Source organism: Phocoena sinus, chromosome 4 (assembly GCF_008692025.1).
Source record: "Phocoena sinus isolate mPhoSin1 chromosome 4, mPhoSin1.pri, whole genome shotgun sequence".
In the NCBI taxonomy this organism is placed as follows: Eukaryota; Metazoa; Chordata; class Mammalia; order Artiodactyla; family Phocoenidae; genus Phocoena; species Phocoena sinus.
In genome coordinates this window covers 4,901,000-4,922,534 of record NC_045766.1, presented here as the reverse complement: position 1 = coordinate 4,922,534, position 21,535 = coordinate 4,901,000, and the positions used below count along the sequence as shown (strand labels likewise).

Below are 21,535 nucleotides of genomic sequence, written 5' to 3'. Positions count from 1 at the left end.
GTTGGAAGCATGAGAGAGTAAGTCAGGAAACTCAGTAGGGACGATCACAGCAGTTCACACTGAGATGAACGCTGTGCACAGCTGACAGTGAGGGGTGGAACGAAGGAGGCTTGATCTGCTTCTGGAGTCCTGCAGGCTGTAGTGATTTATTGCTCCAAGGAGTCCCACCTTTTCACCCCACATCCACTGTAGGATCAGAGAATCATAGGGCTGGGAGGGACCTCTGAATTCATTTAGAGGCTGAGAAGTGAAGGGATCCACCCAGGTTTAAACCCAAGGCACAGGATGGCAGACAGGAGCCCTGACTCAGGAAGCAGAGAGAGAGTAGAAGGCTGTGAGCTTGCATTCACCCCCGGCCCCCACACTTTGGGTATAACATCAGCCAAGTAACAATGTCAGTTTCCTCATCTACAAAATGAGAAGAACATTCATTTTATACTTTCACTGTGAAGAAAGAATGAGACAATAACCAATTCCCCTGACACCCTGAGGAGGACAAAAGGTCCTGGGAAACAGTCAGCAGACCTGGATTCTAGGCAGCCCAGCTCCACCACTCACTACTGACTCTATTTGGGCTAAACAATTAAACACATTAACTTCCCATTTTCTACCTATAAATATAAAGATGCCAGGTGTCAGACAAGATCGCAAGATGCCATCCAGATAGGAGGTTCTTCTAATGCCTATTACACAAGGCTTATATGATCTCTAGGATGGGCGAGAACTTTAGATGCTCAAGGAACAGAGGGAAACGTAACTTAGGACATGAGAGAGTGAGTTCTACCCAGTACTCCTTATTAGCATGTCATAAAGTGCAATGATTTACCGATTTCCTTCACTTAATTCTGTTGCTTTGACAGCACTGGGGACTGCTAGGATGGTGCAAAGAGACAGCAGGTAACATAGGAGACCGTCTCCAACAGAAGAGAGAAAAGAGGACTGTTCCCTCTCCCTTCTTTTAGGGTAGGGCTCTTGGTACTATTTATATTTTATCAAGAGTGGCTGCGATTGTCCTTAAGACTATTCAACAGCACGGACCAGGGAAGTGATAACCTCCACTTTATAGAAATGTCCCCTCCTACCAAGATTCTACAGAAGTGGCCCAGAAGTAATGAGCTGGCAAGAAAATACCAAAGGGTGGTGTCAACATTTGGCACACAAGATGTCCGGTCAGAAGGTCTTGGATTTGAATCCTATGCCTACCATCATTTTCAATCTATTTAGTCTTGGGCAAGAAATTTAACCTTTAAGGGCATCTTTCCTCTTTTGTAAAGTAGAGAGAATGACATCTAGTCCATTAAATCGTGATCATTCCTTTAGGGAGTAAATGAATTCATGTTTGTAAAGAGCTCAAGAGCTCAATAAACGGTGACCATCATTACTGTTGGGAAATTTTGGGTCTTCAATAAATATGGCATTTTTACCATAGACACACACTATAGACATTCCAGATGATTTCTAGGCCTAATGTTTTCTAAATGGCAATGATGAAAAAATAAGAAGAATATGGAGTTAGGAACAGAAGAAAAAAAATCACTGAAATACAGAATTAGGCAAATGTGCTTTTACCTTTTAATGGCTATGGACTCCAAGGAAAATGAAACTTCCAACCATAGCTGGCTTTAGATCTAACTGAATTAGAGCTCTTTCAAGGATCAGCATTTTAGTTTTGAGTCAAGATGGCACAGCCCCACTTACAAGATGCATTCTTTCTGTTGCATTCATCCCCATTTGAAAGCACAGGGTATCTTTCGATTTTATGGCATTATTGAGTTTTTGAATATTGAAACCAATATCCATATGGAAGTAGCACAACGGAAGTAAGTGGAGAAATAGATTGGAGAGGGGATTGCAGGGACGAAAAAGCAGGAAGTCACTCATTTTGTTCCACTTTGAGAATTCATGCTCTGAGAAGTCTGCAAGGCAGTTTTCACATAAAGAGGTTACCAGTTTGAAAGCACCCACTCTACTCTTTAATGAAAGAAATATATGTAGAAATTGATCAATAAAAAATTTCCATGGGACACTTTGGCAATACCCATGAGAATTAAATATGCCTTCCCCCTAAATTCCACTTCTGTAAGTTTACTCTATGGATACATGTGAACATGTACACAAAGAATTATGTATGTCGGGCTTCCCTGGTGGCGCAGTGGTTGAGAGTCCGCCTGCCGATGCAGGGGGCACGGGTTCGTGCTCCGGTCCGGGAAGATCCCACATGCCGCGGAGCGGCTGCGTTCGTGAGCCATGGCCGCTGAACCTGCGCGTCCGGAGCCTGTGCTCCGCAACGGGAGAGGCCACAGCAGTGAGAGGCCCGCGTACCGCAAAAAAAAGAATTATGTATGCACGATGATATTCATTGTTTTTATTAGTGATAGGATGAAAATAGCTTATTTTTCTTTTAAAAGGGCCAGTAAAATAAATCAAAATATGTTCCTGAATTAGAAAATTGTGTAGCCATAAAATTAAAAAAAAAATAGAAACATCAATATATGCTGAATAAAGCAATATGAAAAACAGGGGACATGGTACGTTTCCATTCCATGTAAAAACAAGAGGGGGGTGTATACATATACCCTTCCATAGAGTTTATTTTTCCAGCTTTATTCAGATATAATTGACATAACATGGTATAAGTTGAAGATGTACAACATAATGATTTGATGTGTATATATATTGAGAATACTGCTACAATAACTCTAGTTAAAATCCATCACCTCACACAGCTGTAATTCTTTTCTTGTGATGAGAACTTTTAAGATGTACTTTCCTAGAACTCTCAAATACATTATACAGTATTGTTAGCTACAGTCACCACACTGCACATGACACCCCTGGGATGTATTGATCTTATAGCTGGACCACCTTCATCCACCCCCTTCCCCTTCTGTAGAACACAGTCTCTCGAATAAAACAGAGTGCACTAGGGTGGGGATAGAAGATTTCGTTTTCACTATTTGCCTTTCTACGAGATTCTCTTTCAAAAACTGAACATGTTATCATTACATTTTCAAAAAATAGAAAATATTCTATTGAAGGTATAGAAAGATGTCATGGTCTCCCTCAGTTCCTGGTGTTCTAGGGAACCCCCCCAAAAGTTCAGATTGTTATCTGATAAGAAAAGATCACCCCACACCTGGCACATTGTATGTGCCCAGGAAGAAGCCAGTGAGAAAGAAATCACTGTTCCATTTGGAAGAGAGTCACCACTGTGTCAGGAACACGTACACACAGAGGCCAGGCCCCCAGGCACCGTTCCTGCACAGGGAGGCCAACTATCAATGCCATTTGCAGTCTGTGTAAGCCTTGACTTTGGAGCATTGCATGTTCCATGAACAGGACTTCCTATCTCCTACCCTTTCTGGAAGGGAACTGGAATCTTTCCCTGCTCTCAGTCTCAGGCCCCACCAACAGGTGGCTGCTTGGCGGACAAGGTGAGATGCTCTCTGCTTGTGTGTTGGTTCACGTTTTAGTTTGTTGCCTGCTTCAAAAACCCATGATCTTTCTGCATATTGAGGATGTGCTCCCAGACTCTGGCTTTCAGAGGCTGAGTTTTACTCAAGGTCACACCAAACAGTGTGGCCAGGGTCTGACCCAGCCAGGCCACTTACTGCTGCCTCTTTGCTTGCACTCTCTGTACTCGTGCTTCCTTATCTGCAAAGTGGCACACTGACCATTCTTCCAACAAGGCCATTAGGAGGAGCGGTGGAGGCCATACCCTGAGAACAGTGGTTGGCAGGGACCAAGCACGTAATAAACCTCAGCTATTTTTAGTAGTTAGAGGGTTGCCTGATGAGTTACCACTGTCTCAATTTACTGATTTGGAAGCTGAGGCTCGGGGCCATTTTTGCAAATTCACGCCACCAAATCGCGGCTTGGCTTGTAAGCTGTGGTCGGAGCCTCGTCACTAGCGCCAGATACGTGCATTCACCAAGCACTTGGCCTCTATTTTCCTGTCTGTGAAATGGAGACGTTGACTCCATACGTCAAAGAGCATATGTTAGAATGGCAGCAGCTCTGACGACAGCAAGCAGAGATGGGACCAGAGACAAAAAAATCTCCCAATTTTGCCTTTAAGATGCTCATAAGTTGAAGTGCAACTGTGCTGGAACCTGCCTGCAGTCACATTTTATGCTCGAGGAAATCAAGAGTAGCCTCTGCTTTGTTGTTCATTTGTTTTCTTGTCTAAAATGCTGGTAGGCAGCGGTTCAGGCCAGGTAACCACTACTGTGGAATCATCTGCTCCCTGGAGCAGCCCTACTTACTAGTCCTCATAGAAAAACAAAAGTGCGCTTTGCTTCTCACATGATCGTCACATATTTGGCAGACTAAGTGCTCTGATAAACGGCTGGCATTTGACAGGTGAGTGAATCGGCTTTCCCAGGTAAGGACGGGCAAAGCCAGCCACTTTCACCCAAGATGAGGCCAACTGAGCACGGGGATTTCAGTGCCTTGTCTGTTCGTGTGCCTGTTGGTTTACGGCTATCTAGTGTTAAGACAGGGATGGGTCAGGAGACGGAAAAATTATCATTAGCTGCATGCAGCGGCCCTCATAAGCTGTTACAACGCTCAGAGAAACACTAATGGATAAACAAGGTCAACAGAACACAAGGGGCCAGCTCACAGTGTCCCAAGGTGGCCAAGCCTCAGCCAGGCCTCTCTTCCCCTAAACAACAAGCAAAAATCATTAGTATTGACATTCGGGGTAGGCAAACTGCACGCTGAATGACGAATGGCTTCACACCGGCTTGTCCATCATATCTGTGGGCAGGAGGTAATTTACAAGCTGCCCTCTCTGTACAGAGATGGTGCAACACAGATGATCCATGACCACTTACACTTGATCTCTGGGGTGTTTCTTCTTTTCAGTGATGGAGGGGAGTGCTGAGTCAGGTCAATGTTTAGTCAGGATGAATATAGTAACAGCAGGCCCAGTGCTCTGCGTACACCATCTAATTCGATCCTTGTAAGTATTCTAGGAAGTTTCATTTATTATTCTTATTTCACAGATAGGGAAATGGAGGCTCAAAGAAAGCAAGTCACTTGCCCAAGTTCCCTGTGGGGAGCTGGGTCTTGAGCACTAAAGCTACTGGAACTAGGGTGAACAATTCATCCCCGTCCTCATGAGACTTCATTTCAGCACCCAAAGTCCCACGTCCTGGGGAACCCCTCAGTCTCAGGCAGAAGTGAGATGGTTGGTCACCCTAAGTGGAACTCTAACTGTGGACCATTCAGTATCTTGTACAATAGAAACAGAGGAACATAGGTTGGAGACTTAGACCAGATTTTCCATGTCAGCAGAAAGCCGCAGGTCAGCTAAATGATCGCTAAAGATTCACTACCTAAAGTGTGGTCAGTGGGCCAGCAGCACAGACATCTCCCGGGAGCTCAATGAAAGGCAGAATCCCAGGCCACACCCCAGACCTACTGAACCAAGACCTGTGTTCTAATACGATCCTCTGGGGATTTGTATGAACATTAAATTTTGAGAAGCACAGTTCTAAAATCCTTTCTAGAACCATCCCACTGTGATCCTAAATCAACTTGCACAGCATGAATCTCTTCTGGGTGCCAGCTCTATAAAGGGTCCCAAGGACAGGGGAGGAGGGCTCCTCCCTAGGGACTTCCAGTCTATAAACTGAGGCAGGGAGTGGGCGGGGCAGCACAAAGCAGCTTGCAATCAGGTCCAGACTTCATGCCATGGACTGATTTCCCTCAGGGTGAGCAGTGTGTTGAGAAGAAAGAACATAAGCTTTGGGCTCAGACTGACCTGGGTTGGAGTCCTGACCCACTGCCTGAGTGACCCAGCAAGTGGGGACTCCTGGGTCACAGGGTGCACTCAGTAAAGTGGGTTAAAGTCACCCGTCCCGGTGGTTCTCAAGCTGGCTGTCCTTCAGAATCAACTGAGGCGTTTTAAAAGAAATGCAAGTGCCTGGGCTCCAGCTCAGAGAAGTGGATTTAATCAGAGTGCCCTGGTCCTTGATGGTAGCATAATTTCAGAGTTCTCCAGGGGATTCCTTCGTGCAGCCAGGATTTAGACCCACTGGCCTTCCTCTTAAGGATGATGGTGAGGTGCTGATGAAGTTACTCATGCCAGCATCTGGGACAAAAACAGACATCCCGGCTCTGCTAAATTCTGCTCTGCAGTCAGTGGCGCCACATCACCTGTCAGCACCAGCTCTGCTCTCCAAAAACGGGAGCTGACGAATTCTCTAAGGAAACCAAGAGGTCCGTAGAGTCCATGGCTTGGGCTTCTCACAGTGATGTTCTTATTATTAAGCGTTTGATTTCATTTTATCATCTTATTTTATTTTACTTATTTTAGCCATGCCACACAGCTTGTGGGATCTCAGTTCCCTGCCCAGGGATTGAACCCAGTCCTTGGCAGTGAAAGCCTGGAATGCCAACCAATGGATCACCAGGGAACTCCCTTATTAAGCCTTCTAAAGTTAGGAAAAAGCAGGCAACAGTGCCAACTACTAGAGCTAATCAATGAATTTCGTAAAGTAGAAGGATACAAAATTAATCCAGAGAAATCTCTCGCATTCCTATACACTAATGATGAAAAATCTGAAAGTGAAATTAAGGAAACACTCCCATTTACCATTGCAACAAAAAGAATAAAATACCTAGGAGTAAACCTACCTAAGGAGACTAAAGATTTGTATGCATAAAACTATAAGACACTGATGAAAGAAATTAAACACGATACAAATAGATGGAGAGATATACCATGTTCTTGGATTGGAAGGATCAATATTGTGAAAATGACTCCACTACCCAAAGCAATCTACAGATTCAATGCAATCCCTATCAAACTACAAATGGCATTTTTCACAGAACTAGAACAAAACATATCACAATTTGTATGGAAACACAAAAGACCCCGAATAGCCAAAGCAATCTTGAGAAAGAAAAACGGAGCTGGAGGAATCAGGCTCCCTGATTTCAAACTATACTACAAAACTACAGTAATCAAGACAATATAGTACTGGCACAAAAACAGAAATATAGATCAATGGAACAGGATAGAAAGCCCAGAGATAAACCCATGCACATATGGTCACCTTATTTTTGAGAAAGGAGGCAAGAATATACAGTGGAGAAAAGACAGCCTCTTCAATAAGTGGTGCTGGGAAAACTGGACAGCTACATGTAAAAGAATGAAATTTGAACACTCCCTAACAACATACACAAAAATAAACTCAAAATGGATTAGAGACCTAAATGTAAGGCCAGGCACTACAAAGCTCTTAGAGGAAACCATAGGCAGAACACTCTATGACATAAATCACAGCAAGATACTTTTTGACCCACCTCCTGGAGAAATGGAAATAAAAACAAAAATTAACAAATGGGACCTAATGAAACTTAAAAGCTATTGCACAGCAAAGGAAACCATAAACAAGACCAAAAGACAACCCTCAGAATGGGAGAAAATATTTGCAAATGAAGCAACTGACAAAGGATTAATCTCCAAGATTTACAAGCAGCTCATGCAGCTCAATATCAAAAAAACAAACAACCCAGTCCAAAAACGGGCAGAAGACCTAAATAGACATTTCTCCAAAGAAGATATACAGATTGCCAACAAACCCATGAAAGGATGCTCAACATCACTAATCATTAGAGAAATGCAAATCAAAACTAAATGAGATATCATCTCACACCAGTCAGAATGGCCATCATCAAAAAATCTACAAACAGGGCTTCCCTGGTGGTGCAGTGGTTGAGAGTCCACCTGCCAATGCAGGGGACACGCGTTCGTGCCCTGGTCCGGGAAGATTCCACATGCCATGGAGCGGCTGGGCCCGTGAGCCATGGCCGCTGAGCCTGCGCGTCCGGAGCCTGTGCTCCGCAACGGGAGAGGCCACAACAGTGAGAGGCCCACGTACTGCAAACAGTAAATAAATAAAAAACTAATAATAATAAAGTGCTACTTATATCAGTTGTAAGATCTCCCTGCGGGTCTGTGGCCAGTTTGTCCTGAGAGCTGTCTCTCAAACTTTGGACTGCCCAGGTGCTGACATGTGCAGGATGCACTGCCCAGGCTGCCTTGTTGGTGCCCTCTGGCTGGATTCCACCAATGAGAGGCAGAGGCTATGCACTGGAGGGTGGGCGCAAGGGAGAAGGCAGGGTATTTCTCCACCTCCCTCTGTGCCTGAGGCTGAATCCTTCCATCCTTAGTGTCTTAGGCCCGCCGTGATTCCAGATCCTACCAGGAGGCCCTGGGTCCTGGCCTCCAGGACCACATCTCGTCTCTCTCCATCTTACACTACCAGTTTCTTGCTATTGCTAATCTCTGGGTTGCCTCTGCACCCCTCATGGGGCATCTCAGCTCCTCCATCACCCACATAACTAATGACCTGCATTAAAGTCCATCTTTGTGAATTAGCTGACATGGTTCCTGTTTTCTGGTTTGACCCCAAAAGATATCATCACTTTAAAAATTTTTTACACATTTGTATACTGGGTTGGATATAGAGGGAAAAATCAAGAAAGGATCAAATTTTACGGATGGCTCACCATGAACTTCCTGGGGCTTGGCAGTGTTATAAGCCTTGTATAGTTTAGTCCTCAAAAGAGAACTGTGGAAAACACATTATCATTATTCTCCTTTCACAGATGTGAAATGTGAGGTGACTTGCCCAAGAATACAGAGCTAATAAGTGGAACAGCTGAGAGTCTAACTAGGTTGTTTTTACTTCTTTATGGGTCATGAAACAAAGACCAGGCTGGGACTCCCTTCTTGAACAAATACTGGAGATAATGTTGTAAATATCAAAGTCTGTAGTACAAATGACTTGCATTATTTTTACAAGCATTGAGTTAAATAGTGAAACAGCAGGTATATGTAACACATAATTAATACAAGCCTTAATACCTAACGATGCTTTGGAAAAACTTTTGGGTTCGCGGGCCTCTCGCTGTTCTTGTGGCCTCTCCCGTTGCGGAGCACAGGCTCCGGACGCGCAGGCTCAGCGGCCATGGCTTACGGGCCCAGCCGCTCCGCGGCACGTGGGATCTTCGCGGACCAGGGCACGAACCCATGTCCCCTGCATCGGCAGGCGGACTCTCAACCACTGTGCCACCAGGGAAGCCCAATTCATGCGTTTTAATTAGATTTTTTCTGATTATTATTGGATGTGAAAAAATAAGGCAGAATAATAAAAGTATGGATTAGATTCAGACTTCTGTTATCAATTGTGATTCCACAAAGTCAAAACACACATCCATCTTAGACCTCAACCATTTCTATTTATTTCTTTAGCTATCAGCTAGAATATTCTTTCTAGCATTATTATTACAAAGAATCTTCCTTTCATAAAAAATATCTCCCTACGCTCTGCTATAAAGAGTAAAGGGCACTGAAATAAGCCTCAAAGCACTGAGTTGGAGTCTTGGCCTTAACTTTTACTAGATGTGTGACCTTGAGAAAGTTGTTTCAGCCATCTGAGGCTCAGATTCCTCATCTAAAAAGAGGAATAATTATATTTTGTCTACCTCCTACAATGGGTCATTTTGAGAATTAAAAAAAAAATGCAGATGCATTTTAAAAAATACAAATTGCTCTACAAGGATCATGTTTATTAAAGTACGTTTACATTCATTACTGCGTTTTTATCCTCAGAGCAATCTGCCGCAAGTGCTTTCCTTCATCAGCAAAATGCATTGATATGAAAAAGGTACGTGTGAAGAACAAGTTTACAAAAGCCTTGTAAACAGCAGTTTTGCTCAGCCTTAACAAACGGCAATTTTTGAAATTGGTGGCCGTGCCGAGCATGTCCGGCTACTTGCACATAATGTGGTTCCTGCCTATCCCAGCCTCATGGCCAGAGAAAGCCAACATCTGGAGTGAAGACACAGAAAATGCCAACATCTGGGATAAAGACACAGAAGCCAAGTGCAGCTGAGAACTGCCGTTGTGACCAGGTGGATTGAAACCAAGTGCAATTCTACCATCTTACGATTTTACGTGTTCTTCCGACGTTTTTGACCATTAGTCTTAATATTCCATAGCTTTGTCCCTCTCCTTTTACACTGCAGAGTCCTATGAAACAAGAAGTTAAGTGAAACAGAAAAAAAGGTTGTGGAATTTCTTACACTTATTTAAATATCTAATATCTAAGGGCGCGTCCTGACTTCGACACTTGGAAAACAAACAAAAAGAAGCAGCTACTGTTCCAGGAGCAAAGAGGTGTGTTCCTCTTGTCAACTCACATTCACCAGTTTTGCTAGGGAACGTCAGCATTCTGGATCCGCTGAGGAACTGGATTCCCTTCCTCTCTGATCGCCAACACCCATTTCATCTTGCAGTTTCAACACCTATTTGTAAGTGCCTATGTGCCTGGCACTGAGCTGAGCGGGGTGCTGAGGACACCTGAGATTAAACAACGCTCATGCATTGAAAGAATTCTCAGCCCCCAGCCCCATCCCTGCCCCCCAGTCCCCAACTCCCACCAGGCACCGCTGTACTTTGGGGCAAACAGCATTGCTCAGAGCACCAAATGCTGCTGCTGCCCATTTCCCGTCTGACCTTAGCCCAGGAAACTTGTCTCCCTCCTCCCTACTTACAGAAAAGTGATTACTGCAAGTGGGCAGAAAAAAAAAAAAAAAAAAAAAAAACATGAAGAAGAAGAAGGGGTTCAGTTCATCCCATCCAGTGCTATGATACGAGTTCATATGCATTTCAGTTGTCAGAATCCAGAGGGATTCACGGAAATGCCTTCAGTTTTAAAGGCTGTGCAAACCTGGAGCTCACATTCAAAGAAGGCTGACTTCCAGCTGCTTTATAACGATTTTAACGGGACAACAGAGCAAAGCGTCTTCCTATTTTCAACCCTAGCAATTTGGTTCAAGCGTGATCTCAGCCACTTTAAGCTTTGATATTTCTAGCCACCTCTTATGCTGTATTTTCTCTTAATGCCACCAATCATGTGTGAAATTCTGTTGCAAAACTAATCTTTGTGGGAAATGATATATAATGACTTCTTTAAAGAGAGACGGAGAGGGCAGTGACTATGACCTTTGTTGTTTTTTGACATGCTTTTCATAGTGTAATACAGATGGAAACAGCTCTTTCTCAAGGTCAAAGTCGAAATAGTTTTCTGCTTATACAAGCATCCCTCTTTCTTAAGCAGGAAAAGCCTTGAAAATTATCCTCATGACTTGACTTTAAAAACCTCTAAGGTACAGAATGGTTGATAAACTTGAAAACCAGCTGTGCTCAAAATACAGTTTCATATCCATCTTATTAAATCAATACTTAAAGTTTTACCTTTCAAATGATGTGAAAAGATTTACAAATATACAAAAGATGTGAATGAGAAATAAAATTTGGGTATTTATATAACAAGGCACTATTTTAGGATCCAGTGTTACACTCGCACACACACACGCACACGCTCACACACACGCACACGCACACATATATATGCTAGCCAACACACCTGGTCTTATCAAGGGAGATTTCAGTCAAAAGCAGCTGTGACCAAATATTCTGCAGTGGAAGTCAGAAAACACTAATTTAAATTTTTCACTTGTTTTTTGGAACAATTATGCCACCCACAAAAGGGTAACTTTGCAAGTCGTCATTATCTCATGAATTTTGGAACTTGTCCCTTAAATAAACTCATCTCGTTTCCATGTAATTACAGCAACTAAGAAGGCCCTTTAAAAAAGAAGAAAAACTTAGCTCAAAATTTAAGGGTCCTAATTAAAGAATCCGTGTTACTGACATTTTGATCATCCTTGGAATTTGGTTCCCGAAAATGAGAACTTCCTATGAATCTGAAAGAGGAATGTCTTGAGAGGGTTCTCTTAGATTTCAGTTTCCTGCATCTGATGCTTTCTGACAACATTCACCTGTCACATCCGCCATCCCTGTTATGTAGTAATTGATTGCATGTCATTTAGATTCATTTGTAATAACACACAATGGTAATGACTTCAAACTTCAAAAAGGGTAACCTGGACTAACAAATTCCTTCCTGAATTATTCTCTCCCGCTGGTAACCTCGGGGAAATAGAAACACATCCAGAGTGCCTGAGGGACTCAAGTGGACCTAATTCCCCATAACAGATCACCTAGTACCAACTAATTAGGATGAGTTACATGTTTCCACTGAAAACACACACACAAAGAGGAATGTTTTTCTCTGCTGCCTGCTGTTTTCTGCTCATTTCCTTCCTTGTAGCCTTGCCGCCTAACTGCTTTTCTAACACAACCAAAAGTGTAAACGCTCACTGGAGAATGTTCTAAACATCCCAGCGGAAAAACAAAGTCCTTCCTATGACAATGTATAAACGTGTCTATTATAGGCAGGGGAATAGGCTGCTGGTCTAGAATTTTCCTACGAGATTTTTTTTCTAACTGTTGTATTAAAAGCTTCCTCCATCAAGTATTTCTTGTTATGATAGGCACAGCGCTAAGTCTTTTTCAGGTTTTTCTAAAGGCATTTTAAGGAAGACAGCTGATTCACAATTAGCACCACGCTGCACTTGAACGGCTCATTCGCACTTTCTAAATTTTGCTCGCCCTTTTCTCCAGGTTTAATGAATATGCCATGAATAGTAGCATTGAGAGGGAGCTCTAATGTTTGTCTCAAGTTCTACTCATTTGTTTAAGATGCATCCTTTCTTTTTGCAGCAGGATTCTCAGGGAGCAAGCCCTCGCCCCTGCTTGGCTGTAAGTACCCCAGAATCTCCATCTGGTTGATTTTCGGGCACGTCGAATTTCCTCAGTGCCATCAGGCTCCCATTTTCTCTCCTGATGGCAAAGGGCTGTGACATGACACCTCTCTGGCAAACTGTGGACAATTTGTGAGGTTGGCAGGACCACGGGCAGCCATTCATCACTCCAGCAGTGGAGAAATGTGTGCAGCCAGATGGAAGGGGAAGATGATTCAGACATACTGGAGACAGTACATGGTTACAGCCTTCTGCTGGGATGTACCTGCCCTTCATGCCAGCACTGTCCCCTGACCTAACCGTAACCAGGTGGCATGGGGCAGGTCTGCTGTACTCATAGCCAGCCAGGACCGCTCCCTTCATCCAGTGAGAAGTCTCCCAGCTGCTTGTTGTTATTTGCGGATTAATTTTTTTTAATTTATTTTCTTATTTATTATCTCTAGGTCTCATTTGCAAACCGGGGATCATAATACTACCTTTTTTTTTTTTTTTTTTTTGCCACATGTGGGATCTTAGTTCCCCAACCAGGGATTGAACCCGCGCCCCCGGCAGTGAAAGCACAGAGTCCTAACCACTGGACCACCAGGGAACTCTCTATTTCCGGATCAATTGTTAACGGTTCTTTATCCTCGGCACATGCAATTTTTAAGTCTGTCAAATATTCCTGCGGGTGGAGAGGGTAACTTCACAAGTCTTTATGATTTTCCCTTGCTTTTACAGTAAATCCCAATCAGGTTGCTTGCTGGGATTTTTCCTCTCTTCTTTCTCCCATGTGAACCTGATTCTTAACTCCAAGTAATGGATGCGAGATCGACAGAATAAGTAACAAACATATCCACGGTGACTGAACAGCAAACTCTTAAATTACTGTGCAGTAAGTGCAAATGAACAATTATTGAAAACACTGCACTAAAATTTCAGTAGGAGATAAGAGTGAGGCTTAAGTCATTAAAAGGGTCCATTAGCCTCGTGAGTCTGAGACAGCACACTCAAAACACGAGTTATTCTGGAGAACTGGAAATATTACTTATTCCACCAACTTGCACACACACAGCTGACTCCAACTGAGAAAGGACGGGGTCACAGTGTCCAGCCCCTAAGGGGAAAGGGGTCTACAGAGAAGCAGAGGCTGGGCCAGTCTGTCCAGGCAATGAGTCTTCAGTTAAACTTGAAAGGCGGAGCAGGCGAGCAAAACTGACAAATTAGATTATTTACAAGGGAAGTAAATACCCTGCTTGCATATCAATTCCCAGGGTATTAGAGCATCACCCATGCTCTCCATCACTCCCTGCTGGGGACACAAATAAAGACTTCTGACACCTCTACCCCATTCCCACAAATCACAAGAAAAGCCCAAGAATCCAGCCCTGCTTTCCTTTTGTCCCTGTTCTCCCTGACCTGATAAACCCTCTGCAGTTCAAATATGAAGAAGAAAGTCACGGGTGACCAAACTGCAAAGTGAAAGCACTGTTTTGAAAAAATTACCTGAAATAGCTACACACACATAAGTACACGTATGTGTCTACGTACATACACACATACATACATACTGTAAGGATTTGCAACATTAAAATGCTGTTGAATCTTAACACGCCTGGTTCGTATTGTCAATTCTGACCCTAGATCGTGGACCACACATTTTATGAGAGACAGGTGGGCTCCCAGAGCTCTGGATGCCAAACAGCTTGAGCGAGGGGCTGCATAACAGAACCTGAAAGAAACAGCATTCCTAAATACACACGATTTCCTCCGAGAATATAAAACCATATCTCACGCCGGAATTATGGTAAGACGGAACCGTGCTCATGACACAGAGGGCAACTTTAGCCTTGCCTTTAAAAGAGTATAGTTTCATCTGAAGCAGGACATCATATTTCAATGTGTGCTATTAAAAACTTGCATTACACAGTGAAACTAATTGCCCTGTGAATCACCCTGCTTTACAAAACGGCTGGACTAGCATGCAGTTAATAATACGAGCTAGCCCAGTGAATATTTCTCCAAGAGACACAGGAAAATCCAGTACAGCACGGATGGCCTCTGGACCAGTACTTTTACACCACGGCTCTGGTTAACACTACATCCTCACCACTATCACCTTAGGCATTGTTGCAAGAGGTTGAAAACTTAAGCTAAAATTAAAATCTTCCTTGCCATCTCTCAAATACCAGTACAGATGCTGAAATGTTATTTTGTCCAAAAGGCATATTATCTTTACAAGCTTTTGCGTGTGTCAAAAACATTCACAATAAACACTTGCTATTTTATGAATTGTCAATTAACACGCTTACCACCTCTATCACTACCCCCTGGAAAGAGTGTTAACTCTGGATTCTGCTTACATGTGTCCCTCAAATGAGGAGCCTTGCTTTAAAATCGATTTTAGTTATTTTTAAGACTTCTTTCCAAACATGACGCAAATTAAAGGGAAATCAAAACTGCTGTCAAGACAACTAAAAAGCACTCAGCTTCTCCATACTTTGGCAAATGTTTCAAAGGCTCGAGCAAACAAAACAAAGCAAATAGTACGCACAGCAATAAACAACCGAGAAACTAATACTGCCCCAAGTTTCTCGAAATACCTCTCTAATTGAAAAATGACTCTAGCTTACATATTTCCAAGCAAGGCAACTGATCACCCAGAGCATTTGCATCATGGAACCCTCAGCCCTCTTCAGCTGCTCTCACAAACCTTTTAATATCAGAGAGATGCCCTTAGGTGATGATGCGGGATGAAACTTACAGAAGGAAAGCATAACTTCAGGGAGGAGGAAAGGATATTCTGTCTAATCCTTGGCTTCGCATTTAGGGAAGGGTTTTGCCTTCTCCCCATCAGTAAGTTGCAGCGTTAAAGTGCAAATGTGCAGCTCCCAGCCCACTTACACTGCTCACTAAGAGCCCAGATCTAAGCCGCAACATGTTTTCTGGAAGGGCAGGCAGCTCCGCAGAAAACCTAAGGGAGGTTTCCACCACGGCACACAACTAAACTGCACAAACATTTAACAGCTCCGAGACCTCTAAAGGTTTAAAATAATATGCATTTTGTGCCAGGATGCTCTAGCTGGATGGAAAACTGGGATGCTGTGGAAGGGTGCTCTCAGCTGTCCAAGCACCGCACACCAAAGAATGTTTTCTTTCCCTTTCTGCCTCAGAATTAGGGGAAAACCAAAATGCTTAATGAACCGTAGATATTGACTAAGCTTCCACAGCATCCATAGTACAGAACTTTTACATTCCATTGAGTTTGCCCATGACTTTCCCACGCCGCACCATTTCTCCTTCCTCACCTAGCTAAAAAAAAAAATCAACTTCATAACACAAATCAAGGCAAAGTTTAGCCACCCTCACCCCTGCCTCTTTCCTTTTCCAACTTCAACTCCTCTACGACTAACAAACAGCCCCGATCGTAGCACAAAGGAAGCTCCTAGGGCTGCACCAGCTGGGTCCTCCAGTTGCCTGCTGAAGGTAGGTTTACTGGAATAGATTCTCGAGGCTTTGCCGAGATTTTCGAAAGGGCTTGTCTGCCCTGATGAAGAGCTGGGCACCCTCAGCATGACATCATCAGCGTGAACACTCACCAAAATACATTATGCTTCTCATTAATCAGACAGCCAGAACCCCACCGCGGCGTCTTCAGCATCAGCTCGCACCCAGGGCTGCCGCGCAGAGCCAACCCGTTTCATGCTACATTCGGCGGAAACGTCCCCGGCGTGGAGAGCAGGGGCGCCGAGCGTGCCGCCTCCGCCGCGGGATGAGCGCCTCGCGGGCCGCCTTTCCCGGGCTACGGTCCCCGGCGGCTGGAGCGTGCACTCGGGCTGCCTGCTGCACTGCCCATCCTTACTGTAATCCGACTCCTCCTTGCGATGTCCTTGCTGCGCCTGTGACATCAGGACTGAGAGTACTACAAACAGACCCCCCCCACACTCCACCCCACCCCACCCCCGGTTCGCCGCGGCTCCGGGAGGTGCTTCGATTGCCTGCCTGGACCAACCATGGTGCTCGGGAAGCGTTGACGAGCCCAGAGACCTGGGAGGGGGCGGAGTGAGGGGCGCGGGAGGCTGTCTTAAAGAGAGAAGGGTCTCCAGAGCCACTGAGGCGCGCACGGGGGGAGAAATTCACCGGGAGGGGGGCGAGAGGGGACAGGGTTAAGGCGACTTCTGTCACTGACGTGTCATTAGACACACTTTTATCCCGCCCCTCCCGCGAATGGCAGCATCCCCGCCCCAACTGAGTCTCCCCTCCCAAGTTTAAAAGGCAGTAGGATGGGGAATGGTGCCTTGTGCCTGCATTCTCTTTGCTGTAGGCTTGAGGGTTGGTTGCTGTCTGTGATGGTTATACCTAAAAGACTCCAGGGACCATGCTAGGGTAATACAGGTTTCCACTGAGAAGTGATCAGATCACAGAAACCCAGCAGTTGGTGAAGAGTTGTTTTTATTTCTTGAGTATTTTCTGAGCTAGGTTGATAGAGAAATGTAAAGAAAAATAACTGGTGATGAAAGTCACCTCGCACCTGCACGAGATCACATTTGCTGCCTCCCGAAGCAGGTAGTAGAAAGGACACTGAGCCTGAAATGATCCCTGACCCCTAAAGGGGAGAGACATTTTAGCCTGAAAGATAACCAGGATTGTGTCATAATTCAAGTCTGGTCACTAGTATAATATAGACACACACAAGCACTCCCATTACATTTGAGATGAACAGTCGAGAAAGGCAAAGCTTAGCAAAGAAGCTTAGCCCTTACATAGAAAAGGATGTTAAAAAGAAATCCCTGAAAGCTGGACTGATTAATATTTCAATACTCTGCACTGAAAATAAACCCATAGAGCAAGTTCAGTTTCATAAGGACTCATCTCTTTGGGGTCCAACTTACCTACTGGACCATTTAAACTTAAACATTTCTACAAAAATCTATTAAACTAAGAACTGAAGATATTGATAAACCATAATAAAAAAGAATATAAAAAAAGAAAAAAGCAAATAAAAATTTAAAAAAATAAAGAACTGTAGCCTATGGAAGCAAGCAATTGATATATTTTAATAGGAGTTTTGGTAAGCCATGGTAGCCAATATTTCTCCATTGTGATATTAAAATATTACATGGTCTTTTCTTGCACAATTCTGTGTCTGTTGATGGGTTTAATACATGGGGGGGGGGGCTGAGGCTCGTAACAGCTTGCTCTGCAATCTTGCAGTGGATTATAAAGAATTTGGTGAATGCAAATAGATAATCATATATAAATCAGAAACATTACAGCGAGTCTTAGGATAAATCTGGTGATGCTCTTTTAGAAATAGTCTTCATTTAAAGCAATTTGGAGGAAGAAAATGTCAATAGTAAAGAATACTTTTTTTACTCCTAGTTTTAAATTAAAACTAAAAAGAATGTTACAGGAAAATCCTGAAGAAGATGCATAAGTGGTTTTCCTTTTGGACAGATGGAAATCATCCAAAAGTACAATTATTGGCCTTTCCCTCAGGCAAAAGAACCATCTGTGGTAGAGCTTATTCCTGAAGCTCATCAGGTGTCTTGACGGCCTACATGGGCTAGGGGGCGCTGTAGTTTAATGTTAGAGTTTTTGGTCCTTTCGACTTCCTGTAGTTAGAAGGTGGAAGCTTTTAGAGTTGCATTTAAAACAGGAGATTTAAGATACTAAAGGACTCTCTTAATAATTAATAACACCCTTGAATTTGTGTGGCGTTCTGCAGTCACAAAGTCTTTTCACTTATGTCATCTTCCTTGCTAACAAACTGAGATCTCCAAAGGCGTATATTATAATCACAAGAACCTGAGGCTCAGAGACTTTAGGCAACTTTCTCAATGATGTCAGTGAATGTCAATACAGAATAGTTGTCTTACTATGTGTATGTTGACTTTATGTTCAAGTCCCAAGCAGAGCTGTTTATTCAAATTCTAAATTTTCCGTTTATAATGGCTCAGGTAAAGATCGCCCCCAATCATATTACATCACTGCATGTTCCAGAAAAAAAAATATATTTATATGGTCATGAAAATAGAAGCAGAGAGCATTTGGTACTAGAACATTCCAACCTCTACCGGGTCTGAAAGAGCAGTGTGTCGCCTCTGAAAGAACATGGCATCCAAGGAGCTGAGTGTTACATTCATACAATGGAATTCTGTTCAAAGAAAAAAATGAGGGTGTCTGCTTTATTTAAACACGTGTGCCCCATCCACCTCCAATTCAGGGTTATCTGGAATGTCAAGACCTCCGATAGAAAAGTTGCTTATTTCTGGATGGAAAACAAGTGGTTTTTATTTTACTTGTATACTTATATATCGTTCCTTCTAAAATTACTTTATGTGTATATATTATATTTATAAAGAAAAAATGCGACTATTTTTATCTTGAAACAAAATAACATCTAAACAAAGGCACAGCTGAGGTTGGCTAGACGTAGGGTTGTGGACATGACAGCCGTGCCTGAGAGATGTGCCCATATGTCACCCCCCAGGAGAGGACCCAGCAGCTCCCAGGGAAGGACCTCGTTCACACCAGTGGCTTTTCTCTGTCTCTCAGAAAGTATGAGAAGCTGAGAAATTCTGAGGGGGAATAAGGTAGAAATAGACCTTTCACGAGTAAGACAAAGGATGCCCTAAAACCAGTCACATATTTGGACTGAAAACATCATGGAAAGATGTGAATTTTCCCTTTGCTCAGATATCCGGAGAGCTGCCTGCTTGGATTCTCCTGTCTCCTGAAAGCCTTGTTCAAAGGTTTGTCAGGGTAGTCATTCCCAGTCTCCCTTCTAACAGTTCAGACTTCCTTCCTCCTTCCCCTGGCTTTTCCTAACCCCTCACCACCCTCTTAAGTCTCCATAACATGTATCACCATCTGACCCACTACTGTGGACATCTGTTCATTTTGATCTCTCTCCATCGGAATATCATCTCCACGAGGGCAGGGATTTTCCTTGTTGTTCACTGCTGTCTCCACCATCCTTACAAGGGTATCTGGTACTTGCTGCTACTCAATAAACATTTGTGAATGAATGAATGAATGAACATAACCGAGTACCACCTTACTCTGCGTAAAACATCATACTTTGCTATGTGCCTGCAGGCAAATCTTTGAGACTGATGGTGTTTGATGCAAACTGTTTACACAAATTGAGTGTGTCCATGCTTAGCAGCAGCTGTTCTCACATTCCATGCAATACAGATGCCAGGTGGTCCTGCAGACCACAGTGTGTGAGCTTGCTTGTCCTGTCTCATAGCTGAATGCAGCAGTCATGCAGCCCTGACATAGCAGAGCCCGTTTATGTTGCCTTCCTCTGCGTCTTAGTTTTGTCCACTTTCATCTCTTCCTTATGTATCCGCAGTAAAGTTTTATCCAATGTTCCTTATTCCAGGCTTGCCCAAGGCCAACCCATGCTCCCTATTAGATCCATTATTATCTTTTTAAAACAGATGTGATCAACTCACTCCCTTGCTTAAGACTCTTCATTGTCTATTTCACCTACCAGGGTACATAGGGCCTTTCACAACTAGCCCCTGATTACTTTTCCACTTGTGAATGCTTGATCCTTCACAAGCCTCACTCCAATCCCACTGCAGGACTACAGTTCCCCTGAAGACTACACTCCTCTTACCTGCTGTCTTTATCTGGACAGTTCCTATTCAACTTCTGGGACTTTGTTCAAGTATTATTTCTTCTGAGAACCTTTCCTAACCTCAAGAGTGAAGGAGGTACTGCTCTCATTTTGTTTTCAGATAGCATATTTTCTAAGTCCTACTTGAGCACTTAAACATAGTGTGGGGATTGCCCTTTACTTCTCCGTCTCCCAAATGAAAGCGGATGCTCTTTTTTTTTTTAGATCTCCAAGACCTAGTATAAATCAGTATTTAATGAATGATTCCATTATTTATCTATTCATTCATTCCATGTTTACTGAATACATTCCATATCTTTTGAATGTCTACTTCGTGCCATGCATTGTACTAGGTGATGGACAAATAACACCGCAGAAAGTGCAAAAGGCAATGGGGGACGTGCCTCAGGGTTACCAGGAAGAGCAGGAAGGTCAATGCGCTAGAGAGGAAGTAGGTACTGAGGAGGATATTAATAGTTGAAGTGAAATAGGTTACACGCAGCCTAATTCAGTAGGACTTCGGTTGGCCATATCATAAAGATTTAGACTTTTATTCCGACTTGTATAGAATGCCTTTGGAGTAACGTAATTTGACATATTTTAACAGGTTCACTATGGCTGATGCATGGAGAATGGATAAAAGGGAGCAAAGGAAAACACAGGTGACCACTTAGGAAGCCTTTGTAATAATCGAGGAAAGAATTGGTGGCTTAGACCAGGGTAGGAGCAGTGGAGATAGTAAAAAGTGATTGGAATCTATACATGTGACAAAATGGGTCGATAGGATTTCTTGATGAGTTGGGAAAGTGATGGAAGAGGAAAAAAAAAAAAGAGTAATAGATTATTTGAAATTTGGAGACTCAGCAATTGGAAGGTGAACTTTCCACTAACTGATGAGAAGACTGTGGAAAAACATGTTTGGGTGGTGGGGTAGGAGGTAGTCAATGCAGGGCCTATTTAGTTTGAGTCCTATTATAATATTCAAGTGGAAATGTTCCCTAGCAGTTGGGCTATATAAGTATGGAGTTCAGGGGAGATGCTTGAACTTCATATTTAAAGTCATTGTTTGTATCATTTTTTTTAGATTCCACATATAAGTGATATCATATGATATTTGTCTTTCTCTGTCTGACTTACTTCACTTAGTATGATAATCTCTAGGTCCATTCACGCTGCTGCAAGTGGCACTATTTCATTCTTTTTAATGGCTGAGTAATATTCCATTGTATATATATA

General features: G+C 43.2%; 1 protein-coding gene across 2 annotated transcripts in view; it reads right to left on the bottom strand.

Moving 5' to 3' along the window:
* ZNF385D (zinc finger protein 385D) overlaps positions 1 to 16,531 on the bottom strand; it is a 327,336-nt gene extending 310,805 nt beyond the window's left edge. Inside the window, exon 1 of one of the 2 annotated variants that reach the window (XM_032631619.1) lies at positions 16,269 to 16,531. In XM_032631619.1, the coding sequence (XP_032487510.1) occupies positions 16,269 to 16,290 (22 nt within the window). In that variant the 5' untranslated portion in view covers positions 16,291 to 16,531. The remainder of the gene's footprint in view (positions 1 to 16,268) is intronic. The other variant, XM_032631620.1, reaches the window with a different exon arrangement.
* Positions 16,532 to 21,535: the final 5,004 nt, after the last annotated feature.